The following is a 13,956-nucleotide window of genomic DNA, read 5'->3' on the forward strand; positions in this document are numbered from 1 at the left end:
TGATTGACTGCCTGACTGGTTGACTGCCTGACTGGCTCACACACACAGTAGGAGTAGTGGTGGGGCATAACAACCCCTATTTACTCTCAGGGCACATTGACTGTGAATGAAACAACAACCGGCAGGTATGGATGTTATGAGCTTTGTGCACAGCAGAGCAAGGAGTCCCCGTATATATAGTACTACACTGCCCAGTACAGTACAGTGCAGCAGATAATACTGATGTCTCTATAACTCTTGTGTATAACACTGACCCTAACTGTTTAGTGAGTACCTGGAGGTCTGTGGTGTTGGGGTGCATGAAGGCACTGAAAGAGGTCCCATTGAACTTGCTGTAGTTGAGGGCTGAAATTCCCAGAGCCAGATTTTTAGAGGTTATGTTTTCTGTAGGCCCATCAAACTCTATCTTCTGAACCAGCTCATCCACCGTCTTCAATGTCCTACACATAGATAGAGAGACATTTAGGGGTTATTACAAAAATGGACTTTCATTAGTGTATCACAGTACTTTGGTACAAAGAGACCACACAAAGACCCCATACAGTAGATCTACCTGGGAGATATAGTCATCACTCATGTATTTATCCCTCCCAGCATGTCGGACACACAGTAAGAGGTGGGTTCTGAGGAGAGGAAAGACAATCGCAATGGGAGCAGAAAGGAGTATCTTACCACTCTGAGGCTGCAGCCAGGGCTGACACGGAGCTCGTCATCACGTTAGAGAGGATGCTAACTACGGTTTTGGCCAGATGGGTGTTGATCTTAGCCACTTTGACCAGCTCCTTAACCTTTCCCACCACCTTGAACACCTCGTCTGTGGAGAGCTCGTTGTTGGTGATGTCATCAAGCTGGACGGCGACTTCGGCAGCATTCTCTGATCGGAGACAGTTAGACGGGAGACGGATAAACAACTAGAGAGCTCCCCTTGGGCTGTCAACAGACACGTATTATCAGTTGTCTGATGACTGCCCACTGTCTGCCATGGTGAGGGCGTTTACACACGTTTTATCTCTAAAATTGCATCTCAGTGGGCATCTCTGTCCCTCTAGATCAAATACATCGCAAGTATTCATTCGGGCAGCCGTTTTGATTTCATCTGCTGAGGAGTCATTAAAGTGATTTGAGAGAGCGTGAAGAAGTCTGTGGCCTACCTGCTGACACTTTGATGGTATCGATATCAATGCAATTCCTGAGGTCTGGGGCGCCCCAAAACGCTGTGTAATTCAGGGGGCTGATCACACTGGGGATAAACAAACACAGAATGAGATCTGGTATTTTGAGGAAAGATAAATGACCTCAACAAATGAATGCGTTCATTGTCAGAATATCAGTAATGTCAAGTTCTTAGAACTTTTAAAAGCAGACTGATATCCCATTGATATCCCATTGACATCCCATTGATATCCCACTGATATCCCTGGAAATGGGTGATGTAATATTCCTGGAAATGAAAATGAACTTGCTAATTGTTTGTATAAAGATAGGACATCATTTGATACAGTGAATGTGTCAGTCTCACCATGTTCTGGATGCAGTCTGGTCTTTGTTGGGGAAACAAGGGATGTACTGAGTGACCGTTGGTCTGCTCTCTGGCCAGATGTAATGGAGGGGAGTTTCCCCTGTGCAGTTCTCTGAATGACAGAGAAAAGCATGCAGCAGAACATTTTTAACACTGAACACCAGCAATATATTAAGATCCAATGACTACAATAAGAAGTTCAGAAACCTTCGAGGCATTCACATTTCAAACCTAATCTAATTAGGAGGTGCTTTAGAGTCGATGTGTGACCGTGCGCTGTAAAATTGGGTTCTTTCTCTGGGCTGTGCGAGGGTCATGTTTTTGTGATCTTGGTGAGTATCGCTGCCCCAGTCACTTCCTGCAGTAAGAAGGGAGGCATTGAAGTGATTTAAACGGGTCTGGGTGAGATCATGTCCTACCGATAGACTGCACGGCGACAGTGTCTAGCTCCAGTCCGTTGCTGATGCTGGCGCCGCTTCTGCCCATCCTGGTGGAGATGGCAGCTTCTCCCAGGGTCACGTTGGTGGTGGTCTTGAAGACCAGCAGGGCCTGGCAGGTGTATCTGGAGGGGGGAGAAGGAAGAGGAGGACCGGTGCGGGAAAATGAAGAGGGAAGAAGAGTAGCAGGATACTTAATTCACATGGAAAGGCAGACCTAGTGAATTACCATTCTTCTTTTAGGATTAGGGTTGACTTGTAAGGGCACAGAGTTTTCCCGAGTCACGTGACATGGTCAGGAACAACTCCCTACCTACTACAGTATACCATATTAAATATTGTCTTTACCTTTTACTCTCTAGCTGTAAGTCACTGCTAGGTTGGACACTGGGAACAAGATAAAAAGGAAATGGAGGGTGATCATCATTATTGACCTGTAATACAGCTCTGAAGAAAAATACATAGAATGGACATGGAGCTGCATTTTATGATGGTACAAAGATCTAATTGCTTACCTGACATTAGCGACATAGACCATGTGTGTCCAGTTTTGGAACGTTTGATTGAGCTGTAAATGAACCAGTAAAACAGTGAAGTTCTCACCTAGCCATCTTAAGATGAATGCACTAATTGTAATGCACTAACTCTGGATAAGAGCGTCTGCTAAATGACTCAAATGTAAATGTAATTCATTCAGTTCATCTTGCATTCTATTGATGATTTGAAACAAGATGAATTGAACATGACCAGAAGCCTTACCCATTGTGCAACAGTTTTCTCAACATCAGACTCTCTTACTTCGGCCTCCTTGTCATTGACAAGAAAGGAGATCCTGTAGAAAAGACCCTCTGCAATTGAAAAGAAAACACGTCAATCTATATTTGACGCAGTTCATTTACAACTTTCAATGGAACACGTGTCTGTGCTGCACAGCAGGAGCGCAAGGGTTGAGACACAATTGAGTTAAGTAAAATCCAATTTCATATGACAAATGATGTTGACAAGCTGCTCCTCCACGGAATAAAAAATGTGGTTTTTTTTTCATAAGGAAGAGGCTAAATTAAAATACTCTGTTATCATCATAGATGACAGTAATCAAAACAGAACTAATAGATATAGTACATGCCATTATATGACTGATCTGTATTCAGTGCCCAAATGGTTGATTGTATGAGAACATGTACTGTGTAGTACATCACTCTGTTTGACCGTGTCGGTGATCTGCTGCTATGCCTCACAGCCATCACAAGATGGCTCCCAAGCCTCTTCTGTTGTTAGTGCTGATCTAAGTACAGTACAATGCTGTTTCTAATCCATATCAAAACTTTTCTTAGGAGACTCCAGTAATTAGAGTTTCGGTAGGTAGGTCACCTAAGAAAGTCCTGAAGTATCTAAAAGATATATATATATTTATCTTTGTTGATCAAGAGTGTTATTTTTTCTTCGATTTTCTATCGTAGAGCAATAACAGATTACATTTAGAGGAGCAATTATTTGCTCTAAAATCAAATGATAACAGCATTGGAAGTCTCCAAAAAGACATGTATGATTAAAAACTTGAAATCACAAGATGAGAGCTAGGCCCCATCAGCAGAGAAGAGGCCATTCTAGAGTTCAGTGATTGGTCACCTACAGAACACTCTAATGTTAATGTTCTACGGCCCGTCCAAAATCACACCACAACCTCAATCATCAACCTCCTCCATGTGATTTTCACCAGTTTTGGTTTTCCTCTGTTAACCTCATCACACCACTGCTACAGTAGCATTCAAAGCAGAGATGTATTTATTTATTCACCTTTATTTAACCAGGTAGGCCAGTTGAGAACAAGTTCTCATTTACAACTGCGACCTGACCAAGATAAAGCAAAGCAGTGCGACAAAAACAACAACACAGGGTTACACATGGGATAAACAAAAATACATTCAATAACACAATAGAAAAATCTGTGTACAGTGTGTACAAAATGAAGTAAGGAGGTAAGGCAATAAATAGGCCAATAGTGGCAAAGTAATTACAATTTAGCAATTTAAACTGGAGTGATACATGTGCAGATGAGAATGTGCAAGTAGAAAATACTGGAGTGCAAAAGAGCAGAAAAACAAAAACAAATATGGGGATGAGGTAGGTAGTTGGTTGGATGGGCTATTTACAGATGGGCTGTATACAGCTGCAGTGATCGGTAAGCTGCTCTGACAGCTAAAATTCAGCGAAAGAGGCTCTCTATCTTTATGTTTCTACATATAGTGCTTCGGAAAGTATTCAGACCTCTTGACTTTTTCCACATTTTGTTAGGTTACAGCCTTATTCTAAAATTGATTAAATAGTTTTTTTCCCCCTCATCAATCTACATACAATACCCCATAATGACAAAGCAAAAACTGTTTTTTAGAAATTGGAAATATCACATTAACATAAGTACTCAGACCCTTCCCTCAGTACTTTGTTGAAGCACATTTGGCAACGATTACAGCCTCGAGTCTTCTTGGGTATGACGCTACAAGCTTGGCACACCTGTATTTTGGGAGTTTCTCCCATTCTTCTCTGCAGATCCTCTCAAACTCTGTCAGGTTGGATGGGGAGTGTTGCACCCACAACTATTTTCAGGTCTCCCCAGAGATCGGGTTCAAGTCCAGGATCTGGCTAGGCCCCTCAAGGACATTCAGAGACATGTCCCGATGCCACTCCTGTGTTGTCTTGGCTGTGTGCTTAGGGTCATTGTCCTGTTGGAAGGTGAACCTTCACCCCAGTCTGAGGTCCTGAGCGCTCTGGAGCAGGATCTCTCTGTACTTTGCTTCGTTCATCTTTGCCTCGATCCTGACTAGTCTCCCAGTCCCTGCCGCTGAAAAACATCCCCACAGCATGATAATGCCACCATTTCATCAGGCCAGAGAATCTTGTTTCTCATGGTCTGAAAGTCTTTACGTGCCTTTTGGCAAACTCCAAGGGGACTGTTATGTGCCTTTTACTAGAGGAGTGGTTTCCGTCTGGCCACTCTACCATAAAGGCCTGATTGGCGGAGTGCTACAAAGATGGTTGTCCTTCTGGAATGTTCTTCCATCTCCAGAGGAACTCTGGAGCTCTGTCAGAGTGACCATCAGGTTCTTGGTCACCTCCCTGACCAAGGCCCTTCTCACCCGATTACTCAGTTTGGCCAGGCGGCCAGCTCTAGGAAGAGTCTTGGTGGTTCCAAAATTCTTCCACTTAAGAATGATGGAGGTCACTGTGTTCTTGGGGACCTTCAACGCTGCAGAAAATGTTTTGGTACCCTTCCCCAGATCTGTGCCTCGACACAATCCTGTCTCGGAGCTCTACGGACAATTCCTTCTTCCTTCTTCTCATGGCATGGTTTTTGCTCTGACATGCACTGTCAACTGTGGGACCTTATATAGACAGGTGTATACCTTTCCAAATCATGTCCAACCAATTAAATTTACCACAGGTGGACTCCAATCAAGTTGTAGAAACATCTCAAGGATGATCAATGGAAACAGGATGCACCTGAGCTCAATTTCGAGTCTCATAGTAAAGGGTCTAAATACTTATGTAAATAAGGTATTTCTGTTTTTTATTTGTAATACATTTGCAAAAATGTGTAAAATCCTGTTTACGTTTTGTCATTATGGGATATTGTGTGTAGATTACTGAGGATATTTTTTTATTTAATCAATTTTAGAATAACGCTGTAACATAACAAAATGTTACGTTACAGGGGTCTGAATACTCTCGCACTGTATAAGTTGTTATTGCAAAACATACTGTTCACAGTTCAAGTCCACACAGACATGAAAAATGAAAGCGAGCTTTACAATGGCATGGGGCAAGAACAGGGGTGCCCGTGATGCAGGCTGTGGTACGTGCGATGGCGTTTGTGGTGAACACCGTGCCACTGCCTGCATTCAGCACTTCATGTGGAGTGGTAAGAGGAAAGTAGGGGCTCTCTGTAGGAACAAAAGACTGATGATCCATATCAATGAATGCTTGTGGCATGGGAGTGGTCTGTGTCTCTCTGTCTGTGACGGTGCTCTGATTCACAGTCCCATTGTTGCCAGGGCCCAATCTGCTTACTGACGTGCTTGCAGCAGTGGAGGGTGTGTGTTGGATGAGGGCCGGTCCATCTCTATTACCCTGTGTGTCCTCACTGTGGTTGGCCCTGAAGGGGACTGATACAGGGCCAGCCCCAGCAGGGTAGGTGTTTAGGGCTGTAAGAGGCTGGTTGGTGAGGGTATCGGTGAACTGGATATTTGGAGAAACAGTTGGCTGGTTGTTGGCAGTGGTGAGTTGTGTGTATGTGGCAGACTGTGTGTTTGAGGCAGAAGGAGGCTCGATAATTGTGGTAACAGTGGTAGGCTGTATAATTGCAGCCCTAATGGTGAGGTTACCAGAGGCAGCGGCAGTGAGCTGTGTGTCTGGGGAAGCGGTCAATGCTGTGTTCTCTCTGCTCTCTTCAGGCCAGGCCAGTGTTCCATCAGTTCCAGCAGGCTGAGTGGGCTCTGACTGGCTGCCAGTGAGTGTAGAGGATTGTCGGAATGCAGCCATTGGTCGGGTGGGCAGTGAGGCGCCAGCTCTCCAATACGAGGAGCGTTTGTTGTCATCGGTCTGTGGAATAAGGGAGATTCAGAAGCATCTCACATGAGCTGATCTGACCTGGAGGTCACGGCGGAGAGTGTGTGTCTGTGTGAATCACACAACCAAGACCACTGACCGGCCGTGACCAGCCTAATTCATGCATTTATGCCTGCCGCTGGGGTTCATGGGTAACGACGCTGCCATATTCTGACAATGTGCTGCTGATGTATGGCGTTGGCAGGGCTGGAGAGGGAGAGGGGGCTAGCATGGAGGAGGAGAGGGCTGGTCTGGGAGACATATTCAGATCCATCATCATAGTTGTGTAAGGTCCCATGGTGTCCAAGCTGGGATACAGACGGGTTGCTCTGCGTGCTGGGGCGGAAGAGAAAGATCGGAGATGGAGAGGACCAAGAGCCACTTACGGGTGACGTGGACTTCCTCTCCTTACTCTGGAGCCGAGTGTCTCTCCATCGCATCTTTACTTTCCCATTCAGTAAAATTGGTGATATGAAGCTTCTCTGGCAAGGCTGTCTCAGACAGGGGGTCAGAGCTGAGAGAGACCAAGCTGAACGTGGTGGGCAATACATCCATCCACTCCTGTCTGCTTGGGGAGATTGTATTAGGAGGTGAGGACTGAGAGGAGGCCCATTCGTCTGTCATGGTGGCTGGGAGGAGCGCCTGGTGGTGTGGTTGTTCTGTGATAGGAGTGACAGATAGATGGGATGTACGTGACAAACCTCTCAGATTAGAACTGAGTGGATAAAAGCCCTCTTTCCTCTCTGTGCTGCCCAACATACTGCTGTCTGACACATTGTTTATACATTTTATGATTGCTCCAGAGCCAGAGGCGAATCTAACCTTATCCCCTCATTCACTGGCAATACTCTCACTTAGTCCATACTAGCTACCCTACTGTCCACAGGATGAGAGTTAGTTGAGAAGGAACTCAACTGATTCCTCAAAGAGGGTAAAACCAGCTCACTGTGGTGTTTGTCAGAGGAAGAGAGGTGTGTTTCCTCAAGGACAGGTGTTAGAGCTGTTTTAAGGACTGACGGAGACAGTGGACTGGGCCTTTTGCCCTCCCGCATCAATAAATCACTTTGAACCTCCATTGAAGGCTGCAGCACACTCGCCTGTGAACTCTCTAAGAACACCGGGTCTGTCTCAGTGGCAGCTAGCCTGACGTGTCCTGAATGACTAACATCACCTTGGCCCATCCTGTGGATGGGTAAGGAGGAGAACACAGGGTAGGGAGAGGTATGGTTGGAGTGGAGGGAGATAGGGGCCAATATATCTGTGATCACAGCTCTGGAGGCTGGAGCTGCTGCAGTGTAGTAGACATGGTAGGTATGGGAGTAGGTTAGGGTGTAGTAGACTGTTGGTCTGGAGATTTCCAGTGAGGTCACTTTCAGAGATCATCTCGACCCTCATAGAGACTCTGAGCTCTGCTATTGTTAACCTCTCTGGTATCATTGGGACACTAGCGTCCCACCTTGACAACAGCCAGTGAAATTGCAGGGCGCCAAATTCAAACAACAGAAATCCCATAATTAAAACTCCTCAAACATACAAGTATTATACACCATTTTAAAGATAAACTTCTTGTTAATCTAACCACAGTGTCCGATTTCAAAATGGCTTTACGGCGAAAGCACACCATGCGATTATGTAAGGACAGCGCCTAGCCACAAGAAACCATACAGACATTTCACAGCCAAGGAGAGGACTCACAAAAGTCAGAAATAGCGATTAAATTAATCACTAACCTTTGATGATCTTCATCTGGTGGCACTCCCAGGACTCCATGTTACACAATAAATGTTCATTTTGTTCGATAATGTCCCTCTTTATGTCCAAAAACCTCAGTTTAAATTGGCGTATTATGTTCAGTAATGCATTGTCTCAAATAACATCCGGTGAAATTGCAGAGCCAAATCAAATTAAAGAAATACTCATCATAAACATTGATGAAAGATACAAGTGTTATACATAGGATTAAAGATACACTTCTTGTTAATCCAGCCGCTGTTTCAGATTTCAAAAGGCTTTACGGCGAATGCACACCATGCGATTATGTTAGGACAGCGCCTAGCCACAAAACACCATACAGACATTTTCCAGCCAAGGAGAGGACTCACAAAGTCAGAAATCATAATTTAATCGCTATTAAATTAATCCCTTACCTTTGATGATCTTCATCTGGTGGCACTCCCAGGACTCCATGTTACACAATAAATGTTTGTTTTGTTCGATAATGTCCCTCTGTATGTCCAAAAACCTCAGTTTTGTTGGTGCGTTTAGTTCAGTAATCCAAAGGCACAATGTGCGCTCTCAACACCCAGACAAAAAGTCAAAAAAGTACAATAAACGTTCGTAGAAAGATGTGAAAAGATGTTTAAAATCAATCCTCAGGTTGTTTTTGCCATAAATAATCAATAATATTTCAACCGGACAAAAGCTTCATCAATAGAAAAGGAGAAACAAGAAAGGCGCGCTCCCGATCACGTGCTGGGCTCATGTCTGGAAATTTCCACTGTCCGCTCATTGAAAGTGCTGTATCTCCCTCATTTTTCAGAGTAAAAGCCTGAAACAATGCCTAAAGACTTGCCACGTAGAAGAAGCCATAGAGATCGTGACCTGGGTCCTAAGTCTTTGTATGGTGGATAGGCTTTCAATGGAAAAACAGCCTTTCAAAATAATAGTACTTCCTGGACGGATTTTCTTCAGGTTTTCGCCAGCCATATGAGTTTTGTTATACTCACAGACGTTATTTTAACAGTTTTGGAAACGGTAGAGTGTTTTCTATCCAAATCTACCATTCATATGCATATCCTATCTTCTGGGCCTGAGTAGCAGGCAGTTTAATTTGGGCACGCTTTTGATCCAAAATTCCGAATGCTGCCCCCTACCCTAGTGAAGTTAATAATAACGGAGACTGTGTGGCGATGTTTGAGAGGGACTGAGTGGTTCTCTCTGCTGTTTGCTCCCGGCCAAGCATCCATTTGCATACCTGTCTTCTCTGGAGCCGTGCTGAAAGGAGGGATTTGAGTCCAGCTGCTGTGTGCTGCCACCACCCCACCCTGCTCCCCAGTCCCAGCCTCTCCTCCAGCCTCTGCCAGAGTGCCTCCTGCCAACGCCTCCCAGGGCAAACTGGGCTCTGATTGATTGGGTAAATGTTCCCCTCCTCCCCCGGCGGTAACAGGGCCGCCCATAGTCACACGGTCTGGGCCCTCAGTGCTGACTCCAGCCCCAGCGTGGGAAAGGTTGTGTGGGCCAGAGGCGGCCAGAGCCAGGCCTTCATCCAGGGAGTAGGGTGAGTCATATTGGAAGAGGCTGAAGGGGTTGTTCCCTAGGTCCAGGTCGTAAATGAATGGCTCAAAGCCTGATGTGTCCTCCACCAGGGGCTCAGTCAAGTTCACAGTGCTGCTGCTGTTCTCTCTTATGAGACTCAGTGGCACCCAGCGGTGGGGGCCATGGGCTTACTCTTCTTACGGTTGCTGAGTGATGCTGATGCCGCTGCTGGGAAAGATTCCAGGTCCTCCTCATCACTACTGTTCCCAACATCCACCGGTTGCCCTGGGAACAACCCCTGGGGACTGGTCGTGGCCCTGGATACGGCGTGTCTTACTGGCCACCAGCGCTGTTGTTGTTGTGGTCACCTTGGGTACAGGAGGAGGCTTGGTCGGATAGAGGATGGGTCTGATTGTGGCCTCAGGTTTCTTCCTCATGGGCCAGAAGAGGGGGGTGGAGATGTAGCCCAGTGAGGTTTTAGAGCTGTGGGGGCCAGGCAGGACGTGAGGCATGGTGTGGGGGGTGGTGGTGGTGGTGGTGGAGGAGGCCACTGGCCGAGGGGTGAGCCAGAGCGCAGACCACAGATACACTGTTCTCTCCTTGTCTGTGGCACACCAGTCCAGTCAATGTAAAAACAGAGGGGTCAAAGCAGGTTGCATATTTTAAATACAGACTGACATCCAGCATATACTGTAGCTGAATAAACAAATACAAAATTGTAGCCGCTGTATGGAAGAATACAATATTAGGATCACCTAGATTTATGGCAGTTAACTAGACCTTCATTTTGAGTTGACAGAAAAGATACAGATATTGTCAAATGCATTTTGGCTGAGGACAGGATAGAGTGAGAGTGAGAGGCAAGCAGACAGGTGGAAGCAGGCTGAGAGAGAGAACAGTTTGCCAAAGGAAGCTGCTGCGTCTCACTACAAACAAGTCAAGGAGATGTGAAGTGTGTGTCTTACCCAGGGTAATGATGTTGGTGGACAAGACAGTAGAAGACAGGTTAGTCGAGGACGGTGGTGTAGTAGTGGCTTCAGACAATGTAAGCAAGAGTGACAGCACAAGTAACTCAACAAGGAGAGCATCTCGAGATTTCCTAAGTGTATGTTTTACCCAGCTGAGCAGAATCTGAGCAATGACAGAGGACATGATAGTAGAAGAAACCAAGAACAAAGTAAAAGCTTCAACTACTGAAGAAGTGGAAAATAGAAATAGTATGTGATTAGTCAAGTGTCTAATTTTAAAGTTGTGTATAGTAACTACTTCTGAAACCGTTATAAACACGTCCTAAAACCTTGTGACGGCTAGTCTACCTTGATTATATTAGTAATTAGTCCTTTGGATGCCAAACATAGAAAAATAGAGGCCCCACGTCTTCAGACTACACTTTGAGATCTGTTTGCACAAAGTGCTTGAAAGTTACAGTGATAGAGGCAAGGTGTACTGAACAAAGGTATACAGTATACTTTTTATTTCTGCAAAGCCTTAGAACAAACAGCCAGACAAGGAGCAGCAGATGTGTCTTACTCGGAGTAGTAGTGACGTTAGCTGGTGTGTTAGTAGTAGTAGTAGTGACGTTAGCTGGTGTGTTAGTAGTAGTAGTGACGTTAGCTGGTGTGTTAGTAGTAGTAGTAGTGATGTTAGCTGGTGTGTTAGTAGTAGTAGTAGTGACGTTAGCTGGTGTGTTAGTAGTAGTAGTAGTGACGTTAGCTGGTGTGTTAGTAGTAGTAGTGACGTTAGCTGGTGTGTTAGTAGTAGTAGTAGTGATGTTAGCTGGTGTGTTAGTAGTAGTAGTAGTGACGTTAGCTGGTGTGTTAGTAGTAGTAGTAGTGACGTTAGCTGGTGTGTTAGTAGTAGTAGTGACGTTAGCTGGTGTGTTAGTAGTAGTAGTAGTGACGTTAGCTGGTGTGTTAGTAGTAGTAGTAGTGACGTTAGCTGGTGTGTTAGTAGTAGTAGTAGTGACGTTAGCTGGTGTGTTAGTAGTAGTAGTAGTGACGTTAGCTGGTGTGTTAGTAGTAGTAGTGATGTTAGCTGGTGTGTTAGTAGTAGTAGTGACATTAGCTGGTGTGTTAGTAGTAGTAGTGACGTTAGCTGGTGTGTTAGTAGTAGTAGTAGTGACGTTAGCTGGTGTGTTAGTAGTAGTAGTGACGTTAGCTGGTGTGTTAGTAGTAGTAGTAGTGACGTTAGCTGGTGTGTTAGTAGTAGTAGTGATGTTAGCTGGTGTGTTAGTAGTAGTAGTAGTGACGTTAGCTGGTGTGTTAGTAGTAGTAGTAGTGACGTTAGCTGGTGTGTTAGTAGTAGTAGTGACGTTAGCTGGTGTGTTAGTAGTAGTAGTAGTGACGTTAGCTGGTGTGTTAGTCGTAGTAGTAGTGACGTTAGCTGGTGTGTTAGTAGTAGTAGTGACATTAGCTGGTGTGTTAGTAGTAGTAGTGACGTTAGCTGGTGTGTTAGTAGTAGTAGTAGTGACGTTAGCTGGTGTGTTAGTAGTAGTAGTGACATTAGCTGGTGTGTTAGTAGTAGTAGTGACGTTAGCTGGTGTGTTAGTAGTAGTAGTGACATTAGCTGGTGTGTTAGTAGTAGTAGTGACGTTAGCTGGTGTGTTAGTAGTAGTAGTAGTGATGTTAGCTGGTGTGTTAGTAGTAGTAGTGACGTTAGCTGGTGTGTTAGTAGTAGTAGTAGTGACGTTAGCTGGTGTGTTAGTAGTAGTAGTGACGTTAGCTGGTGTGTTAGTAGTAGTAGTGACGTTAGCTGGTGTGTTAGTAGTAGTAGTGACATTAGCTGGTGTGTTAGTAGTAGTAGTGACGTTAGCTGGTGTGTTAGTAGTAGTAGTAGTGACGTTAGCTGGTGTGTTAGTAGTAGTAGTGACGTTAGCTGGTGTGTTAGTAGTAGTGGTAGTGACATTAGCTGGTGTGTTAGTAGTAGTAGTAGTGACGTTAGCTGGTGTGTTAGTAGTAGTAGTGACGTTAGCTGGTGTGTTAGTAGTAGTAGTATTGACGTTAGCTGGTGTGTTAGTAGTAGTAGTGACGTTAGCTGGTGTGTTAGTAGTAGTAGTGACGTTAGCTGGTGTGTTAGTAGTAGTAGTGACGTTAGCTGGTTTAGTAGTAGTAGTGACGTTAGCTGGTGTGTTAGTAGTAGTAGTAGTGACGTTAGCTGGTTTAGTAGTAGTAGTAGTGACGTTAGCTGGTGTGTTAGTAGTAGTAGTAGTGACGTTAGCTGGTGTGTTAGTAGTAGTAGTGACATTAGCTGGTGTGTTAGTAGTAGTAGTAGTGACGTTAGCTGGTGTGTTAGTAGTAGTAGTGACATTAGCTGGTTTAGTAGTAGTAGTGACGTTAGCTGGTGTGTTAGTAGTAGTAGTAGTGACATTAGCTGGTGTGTTAGTAGTAGTAGTGACGTTAGCTGGTGTGTTAGTAGTAGTAGTAGTGACGTTAGCTGGTGTGTTAGTAGTAGTAGTAGTGACGTTAGCTGGTGTGTTAGTAGTAGTAGTAGTGACGTTAGCTGGTGTGTTAGTAGTAGTAGTGACGTTAGCTGGTGTGTTAGTAGTAGTAGTGACGTTAGCTGGTGTGTTAGTAGTAGTAGTGACGTTAGCTGGTGTGTTAGTAGTAGTAGTAGTGACGTTAGCTGGTTTAGTAGTAGTAGTGACATTAGCTGGTGTGTTAGTAGTAGTAGTGACGTTAGCTGGTGTGTTAGTAGTAGTAGTAGTGACATTAGCTGGTGTGTTAGTAGTAGTAGTGACGTTAGCTGGTGTGTTAGTAGTAGTAGTGATGTTAGCTGGTGTGTTAGTAGTAGTAGTGACGTTAGCTGGTGTGTTAGTAGTAGTAGTGACGTTAGCTGGTGTGTTAGTAGTAGTAGTAGTGACGTTAGCTGGTGTGTTAGTAGTAGTAGTAGTGACGTTAGCTGGTGTGTTAGTAGTAGTAGTGACGTTAGCTGGTGTGTTAGTAGTAGTAGTAGTGACGTTAGCTGGTGTGTTAGTAGTAGTAGTAGTGACGTTAGCTGGTGTGTTAGTAGTAGTAGTAGTGACGTTAGCTGGTGTGTTAGTAGTAGTAGTAGTGACGTTAGCTGGTGTGTTAGTAGTAGTAGTAGTGACGTTAGCTGGTGTGTTAGTAGTAGTAGTGACGTTAGCTGGTGTGTTAGTAGTAG

General features: G+C 44.8%; 1 protein-coding gene across 8 annotated transcripts in view; it reads right to left on the reverse strand.

Moving 5' to 3' along the window:
• LOC115174789 (adhesion G-protein coupled receptor G6) overlaps positions 1-13,956 on the reverse strand; it is a 57,792-nt gene that overhangs the window by 12,249 nt on the left and 31,587 nt on the right. For all 8 annotated transcript variants that reach the window (XM_029733689.1, XM_029733688.1, XM_029733691.1 and 5 more), the window contains 8 exons: positions 2,716-2,804; positions 2,472-2,524; positions 2,305-2,343; positions 1,939-2,081; positions 1,520-1,631; positions 1,152-1,240; positions 673-874; positions 275-440 (listed from right to left, as the gene is read on the reverse strand). In XM_029733689.1, coding sequence (XP_029589549.1) covers positions 275-440; positions 673-874; positions 1,152-1,240; positions 1,520-1,631; positions 1,939-2,081; positions 2,305-2,343; positions 2,472-2,524; positions 2,716-2,804 — 893 coding nt within the window. The remainder of the gene's footprint in view (positions 1-274; positions 441-672; positions 875-1,151; positions 1,241-1,519; positions 1,632-1,938; positions 2,082-2,304; positions 2,344-2,471; positions 2,525-2,715; positions 2,805-13,956) is intronic.

Source organism: Salmo trutta, chromosome 35 (assembly GCF_901001165.1).
Source record: "Salmo trutta chromosome 35, fSalTru1.1, whole genome shotgun sequence".
NCBI lineage: Eukaryota > Metazoa > Chordata > Actinopteri > Salmoniformes > Salmonidae > Salmo > Salmo trutta.